The 26,275-nt window shown below is 36.4% G+C and overlaps 1 protein-coding gene across 1 annotated transcript in view; it reads right to left on the bottom strand.

The window, feature by feature from the left end:
* The window catches only part of LOC110677859 (cell death protein hid), a 305,227-nt gene that overhangs the window by 64,900 nt on the left and 214,052 nt on the right, over positions 1 to 26,275 (bottom strand). Inside the window, exon 2 of the mRNA XM_021849588.1 lies at positions 3,447 to 3,756. Coding sequence (XP_021705280.1) covers positions 3,447 to 3,756 — 310 coding nt within the window. The remainder of the gene's footprint in view (positions 1 to 3,446; positions 3,757 to 26,275) is intronic.

Raw genomic sequence — 26,275 nt, 5'->3', positions numbered from 1 at the left:
TTTCATTTTCAACATACTATTTTCATAATATGTTATTCTGAGATTACCAATTGAAATATTCGGAGAAAACCGTTTACAATTTGCTGTAGATCGATAAATTTGCGTACATAATTTTAAAAGTATGAGATTTTTTTAGTAAAACTACCATAAAGAGTAAAATGTATACTTAAGGATGTGGTTTAAGCTCACGATTTAGCTCTCGTTTATACAAATATGGTTTGTTTAGTAATCCAAACTAGTTTTGAACACGCTTTTATCTTTTCTTTTTAGCTGGGAGTGAGAAAGTGTGGTGTATCAGCATATTTGGCCAGAAATGGGTAAATCACCAAAGTTACCTAATTTCAAGGAAAGGTGGAATATGATTGATTTTTTTAAAGCTATTAGCTATAGTAGAATAGTAAAGGATACAAACATACAATTTGTCAATAATAATTAGGGTTTTTGTTTTGCGAAAAATAATGTTAAACTTTGACGGACAGCTTTTCTTAGGAGTTTTTGGAAAAACTTTTTAGCTCTTCAACCAAAAGCATTTTATAAGATCTTATATTTTCATAGCATTGTAGAATAATAGTTGAACGATACACAAAAAACCGATTACGACTTTATCAATAAATAAAAAATATATAGCATAAACAAAGTGTCCACTTTATAAAAAAGCAGTCCTTAAGGTGAAGATGAATCGAAGCCAAAATTCAAATTTTCAAGAGCACGGATCTGGAGAACCGAACACCCGTTTGAGCTGAAAACTTAATCGATTAGTCACCACCAGCTAGTGACCAATCGATTAAGTTTTCAGCCTGAACGGATGTTCGGTTCTCCAGATTCGTGCTCTTGAAAATTTGAGGTTTGGCTACGATTCATTTTCACCTTAACTGGAAAATTTAATGCGATTCCTCCAAATATTTAGCTAAATATTAAGTGTTTTAAGAAAGACACCGACACGTTAATGCTTCCAGTGGACGATTTGCCCTTTGAAGGAAGCACCACACTAGACAACGGATTAGCATGCAACGACCAGTGGCACAGTCGAAAAACCTTCCTGACGAAAAGTTTTCCGGACTGAAGCGGGAATCGAACCCACACTCCTTGATCCGATGCGGCTAAATGCTTGGTAACACTAACCGCATGGCCACGAAGCCCACCAACCCCCCTTCAGATGAATATTTAGGACATGAAATTGTTAGAATTATTTAAAAAAATGAAGTTTTGAGTTAAAACCAGTTTTGAGATAAAAATTCACAAAAATAAGTTGAAAACCACTGCACTATGGGACAGGGACGCAATCTGGCGGGACAAAATTAATAACTCGGTAACGAAGCGTTTCCGGTATTTGGTGTCTTCGGCAAAGTTTTTTGTTACAACGAGAACCATCTACTGACATAAACGGATAGTTCATAAATCGTCCGCATAGGTGGTGTCACAATCTAACTTTTTACTCTGACGTTCAAGTGACTTGGCATGTTCTGCAAAGTTGTTCATTTTGATAAAATAAACAAATCTCTCGAAGACGTCAAAATTCCACAGCCTACTGTTTTCGAGTTATTGGCGAAATTAGAGAAAATTAGTGAAAAAACGATTTGTTTTACCGAATTTGGCATTTTTCCTAAGAACCATGTCATATAATATTTTTTGCTGATACATATACAACGAACGCAAGCTCTGGTGGAAAATTTTTGATAATACGACGCATAAAAATTAAGAAATAATGAAAAAAACCTGAAAAATAGAGCAATTTGTGAACCTTAACATCTCAAAAAGCGTGAAAAATCGCAAGCTCAAATTTTCAGGCAACATAGAGCAATACTTGATGAAACGGATGTCAAAATTCCAGAGAGGTATATTTTGGTGTTTTTGAGATCTATCATTTTTTTACAATGATTATACTTTTTCTCAAATACAGTTCATTTCCATGAGGAATCTGAAGGGACGATCGACTTCAAGAAATAACGAGTCGTGGAACAAAAACTTTCAGAAAACTGTTTGAAAAAGCCATCATAGTAGCCATGAAATTCAGTTTAAGAGCAGTTTCTTGAGTTGATATCGAGTAATGTAATAGAAATATTAGTAGTAGAACGCTAGTGGCACTGTTGGACCAACACTGATTTTAATTTTTATTACCTTAAATTATAATTTTTCATTGTTTGTTCAATACCATGTGGTTGTTTTGGTTTTTATAATTAATTTGACACTTTGATGCCCGGTACTCACGCTGTCAGTTCGTGGCAAACTAGATGTTGGTAACACGAACAGCAGCGACATTAGCATTCTTAGGTTAATGCTTCTACTAGTAATGTAGATGGAAGTGTAGATTAAAACTGGGTACATAATTGTTTTTCTTCAATAATTCAAATGATTTAGCATGCCATGAAAGACTTGATCATGTGTCAGTTAATTGTTGTCATCATGGTTCGAGCTGAGCAATTTATTTTGTGAATGTGTTACTTTTAACACGGAAAAATCAAATTTTAAAGCATATTCATGTCGATATCTCTAAATACTAAAATTTCAGAGCGCACGATCTCTTGTCCGGAGCTTGTAGATTTGTTTAAAAGCTTGATTCTTGGATATTTCGAAAAAAAGGATACAGATCAAAGGTATCAATTTGGAGATTCCTTCGATTTTGAGAACTGTTAGGTTGTTTAACCTTAAATCACCGGATTTGCTTAAATTTTGAGCTTCCGGAAAACTGTGACAACGAATTCGAGATGAAATGCAAAGCCAGCTTGTGCTGTGAGCAGATATAATAATTTCATGAAATAATAAAATATATTTTTCCGATAATTTAAAAATACATTTAAATATTTGCCATGAAAATATTAATCGCGTAATGGAAAGGAAACCGTAAAAAAATTAAAAAATCTCAAAATCACCAAAATATACCTTTCTGGAATTTTGACATCCGTTTCATCAAGTATTGCTCTATGTTGCCTGAAAATTTGTGCTTGCGATTTTTTCCGCTTTTGGAGATATTGAGGTTCAAAAATTGCTCTATTTTTCAAGTTTTTTAATAATTTCTTAGGTTTTATGCGTCGTATTATAATTTTTTTTCCACCATTCGTTGTATATTTATCAGCAAAAAATATTATATGACATGGTTCTTAGGAAAAATGTCAAATTCGGTAAAACAAATCGTTTTTTCACTAATTTTCTCTAATTTCGCCAATAACTCGAAAACAGTAGGCTGTGGAATTTTGACGTCTTCGAAAGAGTTGTTTATTTTATCAAAATGCCGAACATGCCAAGTCTCTAGAACGTCAGAGTAAAAAGTTAGATTGTGGCGCCACCTATGCGGACGATTTACGAACTATCCGTTTATGTCAGTAGAAGGTCCTCGTTGTTACAAAAAACTTTGCCGAAGACACCAAATACCGGAAACACTTCATTACCGAGTTATAAATTTTGTCCCGCCAGATTGCGTCCCTGGCCCATAGTGTAAAGGGACTTACAAAATTGGTGGCGCCGACGAGCAGGCCGGCGTTTCCGGACTGTTGGCACTGTGTTGGCTGCTGTGGCTACTACTTCCACTGGGACTCGGGGTCGGAGGCTGCCCAAAGAACACTCCCGTAGTTCCAAAACTTCCGACTCCGCTCGGACGGTACACTCCGTTGGGGGTCTGCGGGAAGAACACCTGGCTTGTGGTGCCGGTGTTGACGAATCCAGCACTTCCTCCACCTCCTCCGCTGTTGTAATACCCAGTGGTGAATGGACTGCAGGACGAGCTTTGCGGTGACTGCGAGATCGGCGTCGAGGGGGTATCTGAAAGCACAAGAGAGACACACAGAACAAAAGGTTAAAAGTTTGCTTTACGGGAATCGCCGGTTGGGCTTTGATATGAGTCAGAGCTGGAATGTTGCTTTGTTAACGAACACGGCATTCCGCCGCACTGTCCTAATGAGCTCTCTCGCCGAGTGGCCAGTAGAACGTTTCGGATGCATAAGGAAATAGGTGGCATTCCTCGGTGGAAGAAATTCCTCGGGGAATTCGTTGGCGATGAATAATTTGCCATGAAGAGCGAATGCCAAATGCCGAAGAATTCAAGTGCATCCGAACTGGGATGATATTTACATCATGTACGGACACATTGTTTCGCTGTTCCAGGGTCTTGTAATCGGGCTTGTAAAACAATCACCGCACGAAACGAGCTGCTCCCTACCGCAAGTTAATCAATTTATATTTTTCCAGAGCTGCAAATGAGCCTGGTGTTGTCCTCGTCCTAGCTCACGTTCCGACCGAATGTGTTGCTGGAAGCTATATAATTATAGGGCAGATACTAAGGGATTTTGTTTGCAACTCGCGCTACTACTAATTACACTGTGTGCATTTGCACTTCAGCATCTATTCATTCAATGCAACCGAACGTATTTAATGTTGCTACATAGAGGGAATGTCTCACGTCAGCCAGTCAGCATGACTTGGTGGAGGTGCATGGTCACCGGTCCTATTTGATGAGCATGAATTACTAATAGCATCGCACACCCGAAGTAATTATTCTGGCAACGTCTTGATTACAGTGAGTTAGAACAAACATCCTTCAGGTAAGCGGTCACTCCTCTAAGGGCTGTATCGAAAAGTAATAAGCAATATATTTATCTGGTTGAGAAAAGTTGGGTCAATCTCCCCAACTGTTTATGGTTTTTAAGGAACAAAATTCAGATACTCGCCAGATACTCCAGTCCATTTTTCTGGTTCTGTTTTGGTCTCGGTTGGTTAAACTATAATTTAGCGCTTACTTATTACCACATCTTAAATTATATTTAATATTGCAGCTTTCCAAAAATTTCAGTACAAGAAAATAAATTAAGCTTAGGGAACCAGCAATTTGTATATTGCTAATTACTTTGCGATACAGTCCTCACATGAATCCTTACTGCACAGCCATGATGGATTCCCTCGAGGGTTGGTCCAGCTCATTAGCGGACCAAGCTCTTTGATGTGAGCAGCTACTCTAATGAATGACTAAACCTCTAATTCATCGAATTGAACCGTCGTCGTCGTTAATTTGTTGCACAATTGATCCCGGATTGTCCTTATCGGGGGTCGACCACCGTGTACGTTTGCAGTTTTTTTTTCTACTTATTACAACAAAGCGGTTCCGCTAAATAAGTCCGAGAGCACAACAACACCCGTTTGTAGGGGCAATTAAAATTCTCATCTGTCATTCGGTCGATTATGGAATACAGTGTGGTTCGGGGAGAAGGAACTAAACGTAATCTTAGTCCATACAGTCGGACATCAGTCATCAATCCAGATCTTGATGAGCCGTAGGGTGCGATGTTTGAGAGATGGAGATAAAGGATCCTTGCCAGATGTCAGCGCTCTCATGATATAGGATTCTGATATAATGAAGGATCAGGGGGATGCGCCTCAAGCGGGGAATCGATTCAAGCGTGCAAATGTGAAGATTGTTGCAACAACATCACGTTGCTTTGAGTCGTCGGTGGAGCGAAGGGAATACAGTACAGGAGCGGCGACGTATTATTGAATGAATGTTTGAACTACTGAATCACTGTGACATTTCTCGCTTCATTCAAGCATTTTAGAAATAAGAAATGCGATAATGATGTAGGAAAATTATTGAACCAAGCGCGATTTTTCTCAGAACTCAATTTGACTTAGTTTCCTGTCTTATTTGGCATGATAATGACCTATAAAGACAGAGATCCCTCAGAAATGCAAACCTTAGACGATAAATTCATGATCTCAAAATTATTGGTTTTCTGCGATCTTGTTACCCATTTTTGATACATATTATCATTTTAGTAACGTGCAGAAATAAATTTGGAAATATAACTTCTTCTTCTTCTTCTTCTTCTTCTTGGCATGAAGTCCTCACTGGGACAAAGCCTGCTTCTCAGCTTAGTCTTCTAAGAGCACTTCCACAGTCATTAATTGAGAGCTTTCTTTGCCAAAGTTGCCATTTTCGCATTCGTATATCGTGTGGCAGGTACGATGATACTCTATGCCCAGGGAAGTCAAAGAAATTTCTATTACAAAAAAATCCTGGACCGACAGAGAATCGAACCCAGACACCTTGAGCATGGCGTCGCTTTATAGCCGCGAACTCTAACCGCTCCCATAATATAAATACTTACGTATTTAACAAGATATTCTTCAGATTGTACTTTACTTTTGTGAATGAATATTGCTGATGATTTTAATTAAAACAATTCAATGATGTACACATTAAAAGAAGGAACGTTGCAAGATTGAATACGGCCACCTTTGAAATTTGGTCAAGAAAGGAAGGCCAAATATTTGTTTCATATTTAAGGTCCTTATTTATATCAAGTTCAATCAAGTGCAATACGTCAATTTAACGTATACGTCAACATCTCTACTCTTTCAAAAAGGCATGCATATAACAAGAATGTGCTTTTCTATACAAACATTTATTTACTGTATTAATTAGACCACGATTTCTCCATTTTTCGACGATGTCCAATATTGGATATTGGATGTACCTCTACTCCGTAATACATTAGAACGGGAACCAGAAAACAAGATAGAAGGTTCTTTCAACTTATTATATATTAGATTTGCCCAATCTTTTCGGAGTTCTGTTTGACCCTTCGACCTTGACGCTTGTTCCTGCGGGGGCGGGCGACGATCGTTTATAGTGTTTGATCTATTGATCGCGTCACCCGAGTAGCACACATGTTATAATTGAGGCAGAATAACTATTATATGACCATATCTGGTAATAAAAGAGTTATTCTCACGGTGCTCCCCTGACCGTTATTATCAGAAAAAAATCTCCATCAAATCTGCGCTCACCAGTCGTTTTCTATAGCTAAACTGCATGTCCGGAAAAAAAAAATCGTTTTGAAGTTACGCCCTTTTGATTGTATAAGACCACTAATTCAAAGGTAATCTGAAATATTTAAACGGGTTTCCATTGGCCGTGATTATCAGATGCAATATACCATCAAAATTTGAATCAAAGTTGGTTTATTTAGTTATTTGTAACCTCTTGGTGGAGTTTTGGATGAGAAAAAAGACGAAATTTGGAGTTACGTCCTTTTGGAAGCGTAATCATTGAAAACCCTTATTTCCAATAGATTAATTAGGCATTTTTTTAAGCAGGCTTTCCGTTAAGCATGTACAAATGTTTTTAATGACACATTGCACTTACATGTCGCCAAAGTCTTTCACAATTGAATATTTTTTCAAAGGCTCAAGCGCTGTAAGGCATTACGGAGCAATTTTCGTGTCATTATTTTTATTCATAAAATATTGTTATGACTCAACTAGCTACCTTGGGCCGTCTTTAGCCGAGTGGTTAGAGTCCGCGGCTACAAAGCAAAGCCATGCTGAAGGTGTCTGGAATCCATTCCCGGTAGGTCCAGGATCTCTTCGTAATGGAAATTTCCTTGACTTCCCTGGGCATAGAGTATGATCGTCCTGCCACAAGAAATACGAATGCGAAAATGGCAACTTTGTCAAAGAAAGCTCTCAGTTAATGACTGTGGAAGTGCTTATTGAACACTAAGCTGAGAAGCAGGCTCTGTCCCAGCGGGAACGTAATGCCAAGAAGAAGCTACCTCCTCGGCTTCTTCTTCTTCTTCCTGGCATTACGTCCCCATTGGGACAGAGCCTGCTTCTCAGCTTAGTGTTCTTATGAGCACTTCCACAGTTATTAACTGAGAGCTTATTGTGCCAATGACCATTTTTGCATGCGTATATCGTGTGGCAGGTACGAAGATACTTTATGCCCTGGGAAGTCGAGAAAATTTCCAACCCGAAAAGATCCTCGACCGATGGGATTCGAACCCACGACCCTCAGCTTGGTCTTGCTGAATAGCTGCGCGTTTACCGCTACGGCTATCTTGGCCCCACCTCCTCGGCTATTCCGTCTAATTTTGAACTGCCCCAGAACATAAACTTCAATTGCTGAGTAATGCACTATTGACCAAACTATAGAACTCTAGACCACTGTCAATACTTTTGTGATCATTTGTAGCATACATTACTACATTTGAGTGATTCCAAGCAACAGCACCAAAATTTGGTAAATTTTTTAATTCATTTTTTTCTATTGAGCTGAAACTTTGCACAGTTTTCCAGTTCCATCTAAATTGTCATTTTCCGATATCAAATCTTCAAGTTGAGTCACGACTAACTTTTTAAAAGGGTGTATGTGAAAATGATTCAAAAATATTCAAAAAGCTGCACAGCAAAAACGGTTCGTTCGATTGTTAGACAACTAAAGAAACAAAGTTAGACAACTAAATAAAGATTCCAAAAAAAATACACACAGTAAAAAAAAATTTTTTTGCATTAAAAAACATAATTTTTGACACAAAAACTCAAATATCTCAAAACCCTATCGGAATACCAACGTAATTTTTTGAGGAAAAACGGTCCATTATATTAGCTATCTACCATAAAAATTTGGTGATGGTAAACCAATAAACAAAAAAGTTATGACATTTCAAACATGTCACAATTTTCACATTTAGTAGAAAAAAAAATTTTTTTTCGGTGTAAATTATTACGGGAACCGCAGTTTGTTGCTGATTTTATTGTTAAGGGCCTTGCGTGAATTAAACAAGTCGTTTTCATGTATTCATTAGTATTATGTATTCTATATGTATAAATATTATATGTATATGTACAGTGCTGTTCTGAATAATAGCAGCGCATGTCGATTTTCATACAAAATGCTCAACTTTGACATGCTGTAGTTTTGTTCCCTTTCAAGCAATCGAGCTAAAATTTTCTCCACAGAACTACAAATATAATCAATTTTGTAACTACAAAATTTCAGTTTTTTCTGAGTCCCTGCCGAAAAGTGAGACACTAGGTGAAAATTTTCGAAAAAATAGCAGTTTTTCATTTTAAAATTTTTCTTCTACAAATATTTTAAACATTTTCGGTTTAGGTGTAGGTTTGATAAGTAGGAGGAGATTGTTCCAATGGCAAGTGATATACAATTTAAAACTATAATGTCAAGCCGAAATTCAAATTTTTAAAACTGCTATTTTTTCGAACAATTTCACCTAGTATCTCACTTTCCGGCAGGGGCTTAGAAAATTTTGAAATTTTGTGTTTACAAAATTGGGCATATTTGTAGTTCTGTGGAAAAAATTTCAACTCGATTGCTTGAAAGGGAACAAAACAACAGCATGTCAAAGTTGAGCATTTTGTATGAAAATCGACATGCGCTGCTATTATTCAGAACAGCACTGTATATATGTATAAATTAAAATGAATTAACAGATTACACGAAAATATTTTTTTTTTACCAGGATATTTTTTTTAGAGTATGATCGATGAGTTTCTAAATGTTATATATAAACTTTAAAAGTTTTGGATTTGGGTATGCGTTATGAGATCATGAAAACATTTTATTAATACTCATTTATTTATTTATTGTTATTCAATTTTTTTACAATATCGAACACTTTTGCATCATTATCAGTACAGTTCGAGTATAGTTTTGCTTTAATTTTATTTTCTGACAATGGAATGAAACAGTGAAATTTTTGGGTTCCTTGGATCGTTTTCGCGTTATTATATTGCTCGCTGAGCTCTGATGCCGTTAATTCGTACTCTTCAGTAGTAGTAAAACAAAATGATAATTTTGTTAAATCTTCTTCTTTTCTGCGATTCGCCCAATCAAATAGTTCTTTTGCAGTTTTAATTGGATGCTCACGTTCTTTGGCTAAACTTGCTCTTGTGGCCATACGCTTTATAATTCCTCCAATAGCTTCACAAGGACCTTTGCCATGTGACGTAGCAAAGAAATGCCATTCTGCATCAATTCCGTACTTTGATTTAAATTGACATAGGCTCGAAAAATTCTTACGGTTTTTGTACTGCGATGCTGCTCCATCAGACATGAAATATATCTTTCTGATTTCTTTATCCTTATCAACGCGTAAAACGTTAATCATTTTGGCAATGAACAAATTTACAGATACTGAGTCGTGTCTTAAATCTTCGGAAATTACAATAAAACTAAAATGTTCAATTTGCGTACTTCCATTGAAATAAATAACGAATGGATGAATTGTAGCTTGTTGTACGTTCCAGTGATGGGACTGCACTTCATCTTGCAATACAAAGCTATAGTTTTCAGAAAAATCACAAATGACTAAAAATTCACCATCTTGTAATGTACTTCTCGTATTTTTTAAAAAGCGGGATTGCTCTGTTTTAATAAAGTCGTGAGGAATTAAACTTTCTAATTTCAAGCAAAAAAATGACACAAACTCATCTACAGGTTTTACAATAGTTTCTAGGTCACACCTATCCGTGGTCACCCATTGCTCAAATGATAACTGATCAATATAATTTTCTTCAAACTCAGCGAATAAAGTATTTTCCAATGATGAAGAATCTGGACAATCCGAACAAGATCGTAGATAGCAATTTGATGTTGTATTTTCACACAAAAGACTACCAGTTAACATTTTAATATCCTTTGATAAATTGATTCTTTTCAAACTATGTAAGATTAGGTTAATATTTTCGTGTGTTGTGCACACACAAACATTATGTGTTCCTGAATTGGATAGAAGCTTGCATTGCCTTGGACGAAGGCTTGCCAATGAGGAAAAACCTACCTTAATATTTTCGTTAATTTCCTTGAAGCGTGTATACGCTTCTTTCAAAGTAGTCATCATTAATCGTTTTTGGATTGCTTGACGCTTTCCATCTTTTTTTACAGATACATAATCTTTTTGGCCAGGCATAGCTCTACTTACTTCATCGTCTTCAAAATATTGAATTATTTTTTCTTTTGTCTCATCTGTTAATGAAGTACTCGACCTAGCATTTTTGGTTGCAAGACAGTTATTTTTGAATTGTTTTGCCTCTTTTGCTGTATTTCTATTGGTTTTGAACTCATCAATGACATCTTGAATAGACCACGAGCTTGGCAGCATCGACAAAATCAATAATTTTTCTTTCCTTGTCGTGGCTAGATTCGAGAACCTTTCCTTCATATTCATAATTACCTCATCGTAGTCTGTATTTTCCACATCCTCAGGTCCTAATTTGAAGAGGTTTCTTCGTACAGCTTCGTTGATTTCACGGTATTTTTTCTCGGGATAATTGACGTAACCCATCTTCGTCCATTTAATCGGAGTCACTTTTATTCCAGCTATCCCTTCGTTGAAGCGTTCGATGTTGACCTTCTGGATGCACTCATCTTCTGATTGATTTGTTGAAACAGATGTCGCTGATGGTACCGTGGCAAGACTATCTGCACTTGGTACTTCTGGTAACTCCTCAGTTGTTGTCGGTGCATCTAGTAATTCCTCAGTTGTTGTTGTTTTCGAACTTCCTGCAACCTGATCCACCGATGATGTACAGATTGCCCGTTTGTCAACGTTTAAACGGCAGGACGTACAAATGTGTAAATTTGTATTCAATGTAGACATTGGAGCATAACCAGCCGCTTTCAGTTTATCTATGGTGCTTTCGGTGAGATTTCATAGCTCTTTTGAACACTTTTTTTCTGCAAACGGCCTGCAACAGTTGAGAAAGCGACTACTCATGTTGCTCGTTAAACAAAATCACTTTTAAGTTTTTACTGACTAGTTTGGTGTCGTTTGCTTGACTGAAGAAAAATTTTACAATTAAATCTTTTATAACCATAGTGGTAGTATATTTTTAGCTTTTTCGTGAGTATGTTCATGGTATGTACCTATCATGTTTTTGATGTTGTTGAAGTTACTCGCTTTCTCCCAAATATGATTAACAAAGTCTATTCTCTACCAAGGTGGGTCTATACCCAGGTGTAATCAGATTTTTACTTTGTGGAGAAAACCAGCGCCGAGAAAACCGACCTGCTTTACGTATACTAGATCACCTGGGTATAGACCCGCCTTGTTCTCTACGAGGTAAACTTTTTGCAGGTAAACTAGTCGTATATCTGTATAGAAAACTTTTTTTGTAGCTTTTGTCTTCAATATTAGATTTCTTATAGGTTTCTTTTATCAAAAGGTTTCAACAGTATTGAGAGAATTTTTCTTCAGTTCCATACAATAAAAAATATGACACTATCAAGACTTTAGATCACAACACTGGATCGCGTCTAACTTTCTAATAGATGCTATAATAGTTATGAATAATTAAATAAAATATCATGAAAACAACTTGTTAACCTCATGTGGTACCCTGAACAAAAAATTCAGCAACAAACTGCGGTCGTAAAAAAAATTAACAATGAAAAAAAAAAAAAATTTTCACTAAGTGTCAAATTTGTGAAATATTTGAAATGTCATAACTTTTTTGTTTATTGGTTTACCATCACCAAATTTTTATGGTAGATAGCTAATATAATGGACCGTTTTCCCTCAAAAAATTACGTTGGTATTTCGATAGGGTTTTGAGATATTTGAGTTTTTGTGACAAAAATGATGTTTTTTAATGCAAAAAAAAAATTTTTTTTACTGTGTGTATTTTTTTTTGGAATCTTTATTTAGTTGTCTAACTTTGTTTCTTTAGTTGTCTAACAATCGAACGAACCGTTTTTGCTGTGCAGCTTTTTGAATATTTTTGAACCATTTTCACATACACCCTTTTAAAAAGTTAGTCGTGACTCAACTTGAAGATTTGATATCGGAAAATGACGATTTAGATGGAACTGAAAAACTGTGCAAAGTTTCAGATATTTTTGAAATGGTCGATCAGAATCGACTTGCATGCCTCCGTGGAATCCCTCATTTAGATTTTTCACAAATCTACAATTTTACTTTCGGGTTTCGGGTCTTTTCGATTACATAAACTCGTAAGAGCTCTGGATAAATACAATAGTGAAAAAAATGTATAAAGCAATCAACCCATTCTCATGCTAACTCGTAAAGAAAAAGCCTCAGTACTGAAAATGTGCTCAAGAAAAGTAAGAAACATGCGTTATTATTTGTTTTCATTGAATTTAAAATCATAACACTTTCAGTGCCTCACGTTACATGTCTCACTTGAAAATCAAAACTCTCTTGAGAAGATTCTATACCTTAACCTCGAATTTCATTAACCCGAGTGTCATCTCCCTGAACGCACTATTACGCTGAATGCTATTGTCCCGAATATATAATTACCTTGCATGACATTGTCCCATGGTAATGGAATTCGAAGTAATGCCATTCTAGAAACTGGTTTATGCGGAGATGGTCTACGATGTAAATATAAATAAATATTTATAGGTATAAAGTGCAATAGTGGGAAATAGTGTGGGTAACCTTCTTATAGATTTTATGGCTCGATTTTGAAGAACTTTCAATACATTCAGATGTGTGCTTGCTGCGGAACCCCATATGCAAACCAAATATGTTAATTGAGAAAGGATATAAGAACTGTATATTTGCCAACAACTTTGTACTCCAAGACATTTACGACCTTTTTTCATAGCAAAAATGTAGGGCAAAATTTTTTTCTTTACCTTGTTAATGTGATTATTCCATTTCAAGCGATTATCAATAATCAATCCAAGGTAATTTGTTTCCAGTACTTGTCGCAGTGGCTCATTATTTATAGAAAGGGTTAAACTGGGAGTATAAAAGGATGTTGTAAATAATATGAAATTGGTCTTTTCTGTGTTCATAGACATTTTGTTGGCAGAAAACCATTGGTGCATTAACTCCAAATCGTGTTGTATCATTTCTTGCAGTAAATTCAAATTATTTGCTCTATATTTACTAACAGCATCATCAGCGTAACATTGAAGTAAGCTTTTCAATGGTAACTGCAGTAAATCATTAATAAAAAGGTTAAATAGTAAAGGTCGCATAACTGAGCCTTGGGGTACTCCAGTACAAATTACTTTGGCATCACTTAATATTCCATTCACACAGCATATTTGTTGACGATTCGAGAAGTATGATGTCATAAGTTGAATAGCTGAAACACTCAAGCCATAATATTTCAATTTTTCTAGCAAGATTTCATGAGGAATGCAATCAAACGCTTTTTTTAGGTCTATAAATATGCACGCCGCAAATTGACCATCGTCTAGTCCTTTCACTACAAAGTTTATAAGTTCTAGAGTAGCTGATTCAGTGCTTGATTTCGGTACAAAACCAAACTGATTAGTGTGGACTAGATTATTTTGAAATATGTAATTGGAAAGTTGTTGAGTCAGAACCTTTTCCAATATTTTCGATAGCGTAGGTAAAACTGAGATAGGACGGTAATTAGTTTTATCATATTTACTGCCTGTTTTATAAACAGGGATAATTTTTGCTATTTTTAAGGAGTCATCAAATACGCAAGTATGAATCGCTTCATTTACTAGCTCTGTTATTTTGCCGATTAGATAACATCTGCACTTATGTATAAACTTTACGGAAATTCTATCGAGTACACTAGCAGCACTGGAATTGAGAGATTCAACTACTTTTATGATACTATCCTCTTCAACTCTAACGAAATTGAATGTATACTCAACTGCTTGGGGCATAAAAGAATGGAATGCATATGAAGTTCTCTGAGGTGCACACATTTTGCCAACGTTTATAAAATAATTATTTAAACAATCAGATATTTCCTTAGCATCATTCAGCATTACTCCACTTTCCTGTAGAGCTATATTATGAGATGGGCCTGATTTGCTTTTTTGAAAAACTAACTCCTTTAATAATTCCCAAGTTTTTCTTCCATCACCTTTATGGCTTTCGATTTTAGTTTTGTAGTAATTTTCTTTTGCCATTTTAGTTTTGTGTCTTATTCGATTTCGCAATCTTGTGTATTTACTGTGCAATTCACTTTTTAACGGTGAGTTTGGCGTTGCCTCTTTAAAGCTTTTATATAAATGATTTTTACGTTCAATCTCAAGTAGTAACTCATTGTTAATGTATGGTTTTCGAATTTTGTATGATTTTTTAATCACTAAGGGTTCTTTATATTTTTCAACAATGCTTGAAAGTTTTTGCGTAAGGGTACTGAAACTGCCACATTCATTTACAATTTGAGCAAATGAGTTATTGAGGAATTTCTCATACTTCACACAGTATTTTATTTCCAGTATTTCAGGTTTGGAAACTTGAAACTCGATAGATAAAATTAGAGTTTTATGGTCTGATAGGTGACATTCAGTGTCATTTGTTATCAAATGCATTCTCTTATCAAGATAATTCGTGATAAAGTGATCGATGGTAGTGGGAATGGTTTTCGATAGACGGGTAGCATGCAACGGATTCAAGCTATTCAGTATTATAAATCCTAAACTTTCCACTCTATAACGATAGTTTTCAACTAGCTCATTAGAGCTATCCAAAAGGTTAAGATTAAAGTCACCGCAGACAATTAAGTCATCAACGCTCGAGATAAGCTCTTAATTTATCAAGGAACAAATGAACATTACTTCCTGGATTATAGACGCCCATTACTTTTATTTTCAAGTCTAATAACTCAATGATCAGGAAATTATTTACATCATAATTGAGTTCTAAAATCCTTTGACTCTTCAAACTATTCAAAACAAAGATAGAAACTCCTCCTCTTCGATCTTTTCTACACGAATGGTAAGCTGTATAGTCCATAATGTTACAAAATTCGCCATCATGTAGCCAGGTTTCGGTGAAAACAATAACTTGAATAGTTTTTTTTTCAAATCTAGTACCATTTGTGTTAACTCATCCATTTTATTTCTGCAGCTGCGTGTATTTAAACATAGTATATTCAAATTCATGTCAGACACATCGATAACATTAAGCTTATATTCAATATTTAATTCATTTAGTAAATTAGGATAGTAATCCATAATATTAACAATACAAATATAATTCTGTTAGGTATAATATTACTAATTCAATCCATTTTGATCGCGGATATCAGTAATTTTTATTGCTCTTGAGGACTCATCCTTTCTCAAAAATATTTCACCATTTGTGAACCTAGCAAATTTGTAATTAAACTGATTTTTAAACCTACGCGCTGCTCCTAAAAGTCGTTGGTTTGCAGGCGTGAGGCGATGATTGAAATAGATGCGTTGCTTAACCCCTAAGCCAATTTCGTCACAGAAGATCGGGCGTTCCCGTGCGGCTTTCATAAGCTTTTCCTTCATCGACACGCAAGTAAAGCGAACTAAGATTGGCTGAATTCCTTGTTGATTTGATGAAGACAGGCGACTCACACTCAAGACGCTTTCAGAGCTGCATACGATATCCAACAGTGTACACATTCTAGCTAATAGTTCTTCCAGATTTTCATCCGCCACCTTGATCACGTTGGAAACCAGCATGTGACCTTCCAAGCTGATTTGTTTCAGAGCATTAAATTCATAATTAAGTTCTTCAACATGCTGATGAGTTGTATCACAGTCTGTTCTGATTTGTGATCGCTACTATATTTTCTCTCTGATGGATAATTGAAGCTTTCAATGTCTCAAATTCATCAGAGATAAACTGCTGCGAATTTTTGATAGTTTCCATTTCAGCTTCAAGTTTCGATACCGACTGCTTAATTTGGAACGACACATCATCGATCCTTGAGTTTGTTCTATCACTTGCTTCGAGGATATCGTTACGTATCAGCTGTCGTAGATCGTTCAAAGAATTTCCCACTTGATCGTTCTCACTTGGTATAGCTTCACGTTTCTCACTAGAGTTCATTCTTGGTTGTTTGTGACGTTAAGTATTTGTTTTTTCAAGTTCGTCGGGAGAGTCACTCAACAGACCTCTATTTTTGTTGCGTCTAGACATACCACTATGACACCAGGGATCTCAGCAACACAAGTACGGTTCCCAGCGAAACAACAGAAACAACTTACTCAGCTAACAACGGCAACTGTGAGTAACTCAGCAGTACGACCAAGTATATGATGACCATACACTATATTCGCGGACCGCTCCACTCTGTGGTCGTGATTTCACAACCAAATAGTCTTTCCAGTGCCGTTAAAGAGAAAACACACTTCGTATGTGGTAAAGAGTTCGTTAGATCACTTTGAAAACAATGGATGCGACTTCTGATTTGATGGTCCAAATAATTTAATGGATTAATTTGGATGATTGCAGCACGAAATACACAAAAACTTCATGAGATGCCGATAACGCACCAGAATTATTCCAACTTTAACCAGTTTTCGGCAGTTTCTGAGTTGAAATCACAGGTAAAGTTTTGATTATTTTCCGCGCTACCGAATCTACAATTGTTCTCAAAGCCAAGATGCACACTTCTGAGGTAATCCGAAGAGGAATTCCTTGTGAAGTATTTGAGGACTTGTAGATAATGTTCTGAAAAAGCTCTTGGAGGAATCACTTGAGAAATTCCAGGAGGGATACCTGTAAAATTAACTTGAGAAATTAAGGCTAAATAGCCCGTCATTCGTTTTGGCAATAATGATGACTTTTCAGCTTGCATTTCAAAGTGATAAAACTCAGTCTATATTGACTTGAAAAAGTATCACTGTACGCGCTAATATACATAAAGTATGCTGATACTTTTTCAGCTGTGTCAGTGCAAAACCAACTAATTTTCTTTAATTCGAAATCGTGCGATGAATTAGCAACAATCATCAACAAACTTCAATGACGGCCTACTTCGCCTTAATGGAGGAATCCCTTGAAATTTTTTTGATACAATTTTTTTAGGGCTTTCCGTGAAAAACAATAAGAGGAATTCATGAAGAGTTCCTGCAGGAATTCCAGAAGGCGTTTCAAAGGAAATCCCTGGTAAAGTTCTTGGAGAAATTCCTACAGACGTTGTTGAAGCTATTCTTTGAAAAATCTCTTGAGTCCGTTCATTAAAAAACCTTTGAGATATTCCTGGCGAAATCTCCGGAGGAACTCTTTAAGGAATGCCTCGATTTTTTTTGGGAAATTCTTGGAGTAATTAATTATAGAATCTCTTGCAATATTCATGGACAAAATAAATTGGAAGAGGTATCCCTGTAAAAGTTCCTGGGAGAGTTCCTGGATAAATCTCTTAAGAAATTTCTAGAGTAATCTGTGGAGAAACTTCTGGTTAAATCAATGAAGGAATTCGTGAAGAAATTCCTGTAAGAAATTAAGTGGGAATCCTCAGAGAAATCTTTGAAGGATTATTGGAAAATTCCTAGAAGAATACCTGTAGGCAAGAAGAAATCACTTGAGGAACTTCTAGAATCTTTGGAGAAATCTCAGATTTATTTTCGGAGAAATCACTAGAGAAATTATTGGACATTCTAGAGAATTCACGTGGAAAAATTCCTTATGGAACACCTTGCGATATTCCTGAAGGGTTCTTTGTAAGAGTTCCTGGAGAAATCTCTGAAGGAATTCCTTGGAATTCATGAAGGAGCGGGAACTCAGGAGCAATTCTTGCAGGAATTTCTGGAGGTATTCAACGAGGAACATCTAATGGAATCACAAGAGGAAGAAATTTTTATGAATAATTTCCTAGCGAAATCTTTAAATCTTTATAGGGGAATCCATAGAGAAAGTCCTGGGAGAATTCGCGTATAAATTTCAAAAAAAAAATTTACTTTTATCATTGAAGGAGTATATGAAAGAATTTTTAAGGTAAACTGCAAAAAACGGAATAATCTGGAACAATTTCTGCACGGATTTTTCGAGGAATGCCTGAAGGAAATCCAGGGAGAACCTAGAAAAAAAATCCTGGAGATCTGAATCATTTGAAACATTATTGGGCAACAACGGCGCCTGCCTCGTCAGAATGCAGACCATTGAAGGGAAGCGGGAAATCATGTTGCATTCAAAACTGGTTCACAGCAGACCGGATATACCCCTGCATCTACACAAGTTCATGTGGGAAAGTATAGGGGTAAGGTAACTTTACGGCAGTGAGGATTTCTTTTTTGGTTTGCTGACTGCCTATATATCAGGCGTAAAGAAAAGCGTTTTATAACTATGAAAGAATGAAAGCGTAGAAAAACGGTCTTGTTCTAGCGATTGTCATGAACGAAAAGTTTTAAGTGTGACAGATTAAGAGTGGAAGATAGAAGCAAGTGAAAAATACAATTACGAACTGCGAGAGAAGGGACGGACCTGGGATTGAACCCATGACCTTCTGCCAATGAAGCAGAAGCGTTAGCCATTAGACCACCAACCTCGTCTAATAAGATCGACTAATTTTGAACTTCTGATAAAGAGGATCATAGCTCTGAACGACACTACTCTTTGTCATGACAATTCAATTCACGACAAAGGGTTTCGATTTTAAATTACCCGTTTAGTACCAATGATAGTTAGATGTATGTTAATTTCCAATTAATTCGCAACCAATTACCAAAGTTCTCACCAACAAGGGCAAACCAATTATCTGCGCTAGGTTGGTGGTACACAGCTGAGGTAACCGTAGCGTAGAACTCAAGTGTCCTAGCCATTTCTCAAACGTTACCAGAGCCAACAACCTCAAAAGAGGCCAATCCAGTCAGCTCGGGAACGAGTCACAGTCCCGTCCCAGACCATGTCTCAAGTTCCGTTTCGTTCTTGTTACATTTTCTGACTCCACCGATGCCATTGGACTCCAACTGTGCGCAAAACCAACGTCCAACTAGCCCGATTAATATCTCCGCCCGGGCATTAATTCTGCTTGGACTCAGACTATGGCCCTTTTCCGTTGACCCTCAGTCCAGAAAGTCTAGCTCTCAATTTCCCGAGAAGTCTGTTAAGACAAGAAGCAGCGTCACAAATTGAACAGAAGTCCCTACAACTGTTCAGAACCCAGAAAACGGTTCGGTTCGCGAACTAGAAATGGTGTCAGTTTTCCAGCCTGGTAAGGCTAGTCTTTCTGATTAATTAATTAACTTTTTGCAACCGCATGGGCAGCGACAGCTTGTTCCACAACTTGTACTGAGCGCGTGCTCGCCAGTCTCAATCCACATCTAGGCGGGCGTGCAAGTGTAATTAATCTAATTGTCGGTTAACAATTTATAAGTCTCGCAATTACTCTCGCTCCAAGAAACTCGATTTTCCGATTCCCATTCGGCTCGAGAAGTGTGTGACGAATGGGCGGAGGGTTATGCTAGCTTTCTTGGAGGGAGAACTTTGGGACCGCGACTTCAATGGCTTGGGGTTTTCAAATACCCTTTCAGGACTGATGAATCACTTTGATGAAATTGATTTTTGAACAAACTTTATTAAATATATAATAAATAGACTACTAACAATCCTTGTTTGAGAAAGCTTGAGTACGTCAGCCATATTACAATTTGCCTTGGTGATCTAGGTCAGCTAAGAACTCCGTGGAAACCAGGTCTTCAGATCTACAAGCTATTGTAACTATTGATCTCTCGATTGTTTATGAACAACATTTCTGCTCATATAGGCTTTTGAAAATATATTCCGCCAAGTCTTAAGTTCATATACCGTTCAAATTTATACAAGTCTTTTAACCACTGGCGTCCTGAAAGGGTTAACCTGCACAATTTGGATGCGGACCTAAACTGCAGAACACAAAGGAAGTGGAAGCAACAAGGGATCGCTGATCAGTCTTTCAGTGTTTGCACACGGTTCCCCAGAGGCCTGGGTTCTGGGTGTGTCCGGTGCAGGTGTTCACTTAGAACGAATCGAACGACTGTAAGGTACCTCTATTTGCGATATTCCTGATCTCGGATAAGAAACGGGCCACAACAAACGAGGAGGAAGAAAACCGAACAGCAAAACGAACCGAGTCGTCGTCGTCGGGTTGAATGTGTTGTTCCTATTCGTGATGTTCGAAAAACGACTGCCATTAATTCTTTCGTTGATTTAGCAGCCTCCGGGAAGATGGAAGAAGAAACGGGTAGTGGGAAGAAGAAGGGTGCAGCGAAAAAGTGCATTTGGAGAGGTGAATCAACCAGACAGATCATCGAGATAAAGGTGAACTTGGCAAAGAGGAAGAGGAAAATTGAAAGAAAAAACGAGTATTGCCCAGCGAGTAATTCGAGAAGTGAGCTACCGTTTCGATGCTGGTTGAGATGGATTTGCGTTATTGCGTTTTGTTGATTAAATGGGAGAGGGAAAAAACGAGGAATGATCGATTGCCGTATCTTTGTTCTTTGAGTACCTGGTTCATACAGGAATGGATTCAAAATAGAATTGAAAGAAAATTTTGGATTGGATTTGGATTGAGATTATTAGATTTGGATTACCATCCGCAAAATAGTAACTTATGAAGTAAAATTTATAATGACGATTTTTTTCGGAAGATTAGTAAAGCCGTTGGTCTCGAGATGAACTAGCCCAGAACTAAAAATCTTGTTACCAAAGATAGAAAAAAAAGTTTGATTTTGAATTATTGAATTTAAATTGATAAACTAAGATTGTTTGATTTAGATCACTGGATTTGTATTGTTGGGTATTGAAGATAGAACTTGGATTGTTGGATTTTGTTTATTAGACTTAAACTGTACCGTTTAGATTGTTGGATTTGTATTATTCAATTTAGACGGTCAAACTTGAGTTGTTAGATTATTAGTCATGGATTGTTGTTTTTGAGTTTGAATTATTGGATTTGGATTGTTAGGTTTGAATTGTGGGATTTGGCTTTCTGAACTTCAATTGTCGCATTTTGGTTTTGGCTTGTTGGATTTGAATTCGGATTGATTTACAAATCCAATTCCCGAAAAAAACATCAAGGAATCATATGGTGATATATTATTCAGCGAAATCATGTGGAAAGGACCTTTAAGGCCATTTTACCCTAAACCTTGTTTTTATATCTAGAACAAAAAACAGTTATCAACTGAATGCGGCCAACTCAATACACCCGATTCTGATTTTGCACGGATTTTTTTTTACACGGCCGTGCAAAAAAAGTTTCCATACATTTTTTTCCACCAAAACCTTATTTTTGCATGAAACGTCGAGAAAAGGTGTTACTTTTTTTTGCATGGTTTTTGAAATTTTGAACTGAAAACTTTTTTTGCACGGTACGCATCCCCCGTGCAAAAACAGAATCGGGTGTATATGATTCTTGGTATAGAATAAACTGGGTAATAACATACATATAGCCATGATAGAATTGATGATTTCAAGGTTTTTCTGAGGATTGGAAATTGAACTCAAAATTCACAACACGAATCATCAAACGATTCAAGTGAGAGTGCATTGAAATGCGAGGATTTTTATGGTACTCTTTCATTCTTGCTGCTATGCTCACCTTTACTCACACTTTAAACAGTTCATTCACAGCAAAAAATAAAATATTTAAGTATACTCAAATAACTATTATTGAGGCCCCTGAAAAACACATATAGCAGTAGAGAAACCAGACAACGAGAAAACTCATATTTCGCAATGCAGGCGCGGCAACAATATTAGGGTCGGTGTTCCCTTAGTGGACAGTCCCCTATAGTCGCACTAATGACTTTTCACGGCCGTTTTGCTATAAATCTTTTCAAAACATTTTTTTACATGAAGGTCAGGAACTATTTATCTAAGTACCATTGATTTGCATCTTGATTTTGCTAAAAAAATTATCGAAAAAAATATTTTTGCTTAAAATTTGAGCTCTCTTACGCCTATAGTAAACCTATTGTTCCTATAGTAGCACTACTGAGAGAAACTATTTTTTATTATACAAAATAATTGATGAATTAATATTTTTTTACATCAAACGAAAGCTTAAGATCCACACTTTGTAGGAAAAATATAAAAGTTTTGTAAAAATACGGTGTTGATAAGTATTTTGCCGACGCCGTGATGCTAGTGCTACTATAGGAACAGAAATTAGAAATAGTGCTACTATAGGCACATGTATTCCTATAGTGGCACACGCGATAATAAATACAAACATTTGAGTTTTCGTAGGTTTTAAATTTTTCCCACAAAACCAAGATAAAAAGCTATCAGATGATGTAAAAATGATGACGCTAGCATTATTTTTCGATTTTATACGAATTTTTGTTCTTAGCTATGCGGCTATTGGTACATCGACCCTATTAGTTATTATTAGTTTTATTAGTTTTTTGTTGCCGTTGAAATTTTGATCTATTAGCATTCCAGTACAATAATGTTTACCAGATTATGCATGACTGTTTATTTTGAGCTTGACAGAAATTTTCCGAAATGTACTGGCTACCCTGCTCTTGAGTGACCCACCCGAACAAAACAGGCCTCGCGGAGTTTCCATTGCCGCGCTACTCTAGAGCAGGTTACCTAACTCTGGTGATCCATTTAGTTTGAAACCTAATTAACCTTCATCCAGCCAACTTGTCACATACTAAAAACACACTTAAATGTGCATAACCATTTTGTTTCTCGAAGGATTTTGTTGAAATTTTCAGAACTTCCCGAAAAACTGTTTTAGTTTATGGTCTAGGAATATGGTTAAAGTGGTTCCGGAGTTATTCCGGATTATCTTAGGGTACCAAAATTAGACAAATCATCAATTAAACCGATATCTCAAGACCCAGATGAGCTAGAAGGTTGTCATCGGCAAAGTTGTTCAGAAGATTAAGAGCTATCCGGCAGTAATAAGCCTGATTGGAAATTTTTCCGCGAGGCGGCGCGAATGATAAGTTTTCTTAAATATTCTATATCAAGGTCCTGATGAGCTAGAAGGTTGATGTCTTGGGCAAAGGCTATCCAGCAGTAACATGCGTAATTGGGGAATTCTTCGCTAGGTGGCGCAACATGTTTTTTTTCCAATCTTCTATATCTCAAGATTCCGATGAGCTAGAGGGTTGGTGTCTTCGACAAAGGTGTTCAGCAGACCAAGGGCTATCTGACAGTAACAAACCTAGCTAGGAATTTCTGCGCTAGGTGGTACCAGTGATTATTTATTTTTTTAATCATATATATCTTAAGATCCTGATGAGCTAGAAGGTTGGTGTCTTCGGCAAAGTTGTTAAGCAGAGCAAGGGCTATCTGGTAATAATAAAACTAATTGAGAATTTCTCCGCTAGGTGGCACGAGTAACAAATTTTCTTCGATCTTCTATATCTCAAAATCCAGATGTGCTAGAAGGTTTGAATCTTTGGCAAAGTTGTTCAACAGACCAAGCGCTATATCGACAAGCCTAATTGAGAATTTCTCCGCTATGTGGAGCTAGTAACAAATTTTCTTCAATCTTTCAATTATTAATATATCCGAGAGATGGCGCTAGTAACAAAATTTCTTCAATCTTCTATTGACTGTTTAACGAGAAACTTACGACGATCGACGAGCCACCATAATTTATATAACGGTGGGTATTAGAACTAAGTTGGAGGTGATGATTTCGCATTTTGGAGGTTAAAATCACCTCCAAACACTAGCGATTTTGCGGTGGGATGTTGACGTTTGATCACGAATATCTCGAGATCCTGATGAGCTAGAAGTTTGGTGTTTTCGGCAAAGTTGTTGAGAGGATCAAGGGCTGTCTGAAAATAATAAATCTATTTAAAAATTCATCCACTTGATGGCGCCTAGTAACATTTTTTCTTAAATCTTCAATACCTTGAATTCCTGATTAGCTGGTGTCTCCTGAAGATTGGTGTCTTCGGCAGAGTAGATGAGCTTGAATTTCTCTTGGAAATTCATTTATAAGGTGGCACTAGTAACAAATTATTTCCAATCTTAAGTTTCCCGAGATCCTGATAAGCTTGTCTTCGGTAAAGTTATTCAGCATATCAAAAGTTAGCAAACAGATCCAGTTTGTCTTCGGCAAAGATGTTCACAAAATTGCGAGAATTTCAAATAATCATACCTTATGCTTGACATTTTACACGCTTGCGCTGTACCTTACGCAGTTCATCAGCCACAATACATGAATCTTCAATTTATTAAACTCATTGGCTTTTTTTTTCACTCAAAACCTCATATTTTGAACTTTATTAACGATCCCAGGTCCTCGGCGTGAGAGACTATGTCCTAACCCCTACGCCAGGTCTGTCCCCTCGTAAAGGCCTTATTCTTTGTTTTTCTGCTAGAAATATAACGAACTTTTCTAATTTTAACAATAACATTGGGTTTTGAAAAACTTTCGATGTGTTTTATGATTGAATCATTTTATATTCTGAATCTAGGGATCCTGAATAGCTAAATATTGTTGTTTTTACCAAATAGTTCAGAGCCTATATATCTGTCTGATGTGATGCAACTGATCAAAATTGTGTTTCTCAGATGTCACTAGTGATATTTTCAGAGAACTTATTTAAAACAAGAATATGATAAACAAGACAACTAATTTTAGATTTTTTAGAATAATTTTAGTTTTTCGACAGATAATTTTAGATAGCTATAATCTTCCTGATATGGATTGAGTTGGTTTGAGTTTTGTCTTTAAGTGGCGCTGTCGTATTTTTAAAAATAATTTTATTCCAAGATCCTCGTGAGCTAGATTGTCGGTATTTTAGGCAGCTTTTTTAGACAACAAAAATCTTTCTTAAAACATTTCAACCTAAATGTTATCGACGATGGTTCAGATACTCAATTTGAACGCTAAGGTTCAAAGTTAGAGCAATCTGAGTACAAGTAAATGCCATTGTATTAACATATAATGCCACGGATAACAAAACCTGTTGAAAATTTCTTTGAGTTTTGAGTTATTACAAACTTGTCGATGTTCCTTAACTCAATATCGACACCATTTATTTATTTGAATTGCGTGAAAAGTTGTTTCCATACCGAAACACAAAGGGGTTTCTGTATCGAAAGATTCGATACTCAATGCAAAGTGCTTCTATATATGCACATAAGGGTGCGGCTCATTTTTTTTAATTTGTGTGCTCTTATGAATTCAAATCACATAAAGAGTGAAACCTCAAATTTTAAGATTTAAAATATATTAAGATTTAGAGGTGACGCAAGCGGCTTGAATTTTCAAGTTATGAAATATGACGTTTAGTGAAGTGTTATTTTCCTACAGATTTCGAAGCTCTTAGCATCATTCTTCTCAAAATTGAATTGAGAAAAAAGTTTGTAGAACATCAAATTTGTTTTAAAATGAAACTAGTCATAATCAAAAGTAGTTTTCTCGCTCGAAGTTTGAAGTTTGCCTTCTCATACAAATGTTCATAATTATCCAGTCCATTTCTGCATGCCAATATCAGTGAGCACTACGTCACAGATTTCTCATTTTGCTTCTATTGATCAGTACAAAATATAAACTTGATCAGAATTCACGTTTTGCAGTTGCTATTTTGACTTGAAATTCATATAGAGACTGTATTTCCCTCCCCTTGGTTATGCGACCTTGCCGCGATGGGAGGGCATAATCCATTAGCCCATATGATGGAAACCAAAGGCGTAACCTGTAGTGGTGGTATCACATTTTGGCATTTTTTGCTTAAAGCCGCGTCATAATTCATATGGCATAGACGCAATAATATCTCGGATGTGATCCAACGGACATTCTGCGTCATTGATAGAATTGATGCCCATTTCAAATAATTAATCTATTCGAAGTGGACATTAATACT

Source organism: Aedes aegypti, chromosome 3 (genome assembly GCF_002204515.2).
Source record: "Aedes aegypti strain LVP_AGWG chromosome 3, AaegL5.0 Primary Assembly, whole genome shotgun sequence".
Lineage (NCBI taxonomy): Eukaryota > Metazoa > Arthropoda > Insecta > Diptera > Culicidae > Aedes > Aedes aegypti.
The sequence above is the reverse complement of the archived record's forward strand: the minus strand, read 5'-3'. Positions and strand labels throughout refer to the sequence as shown.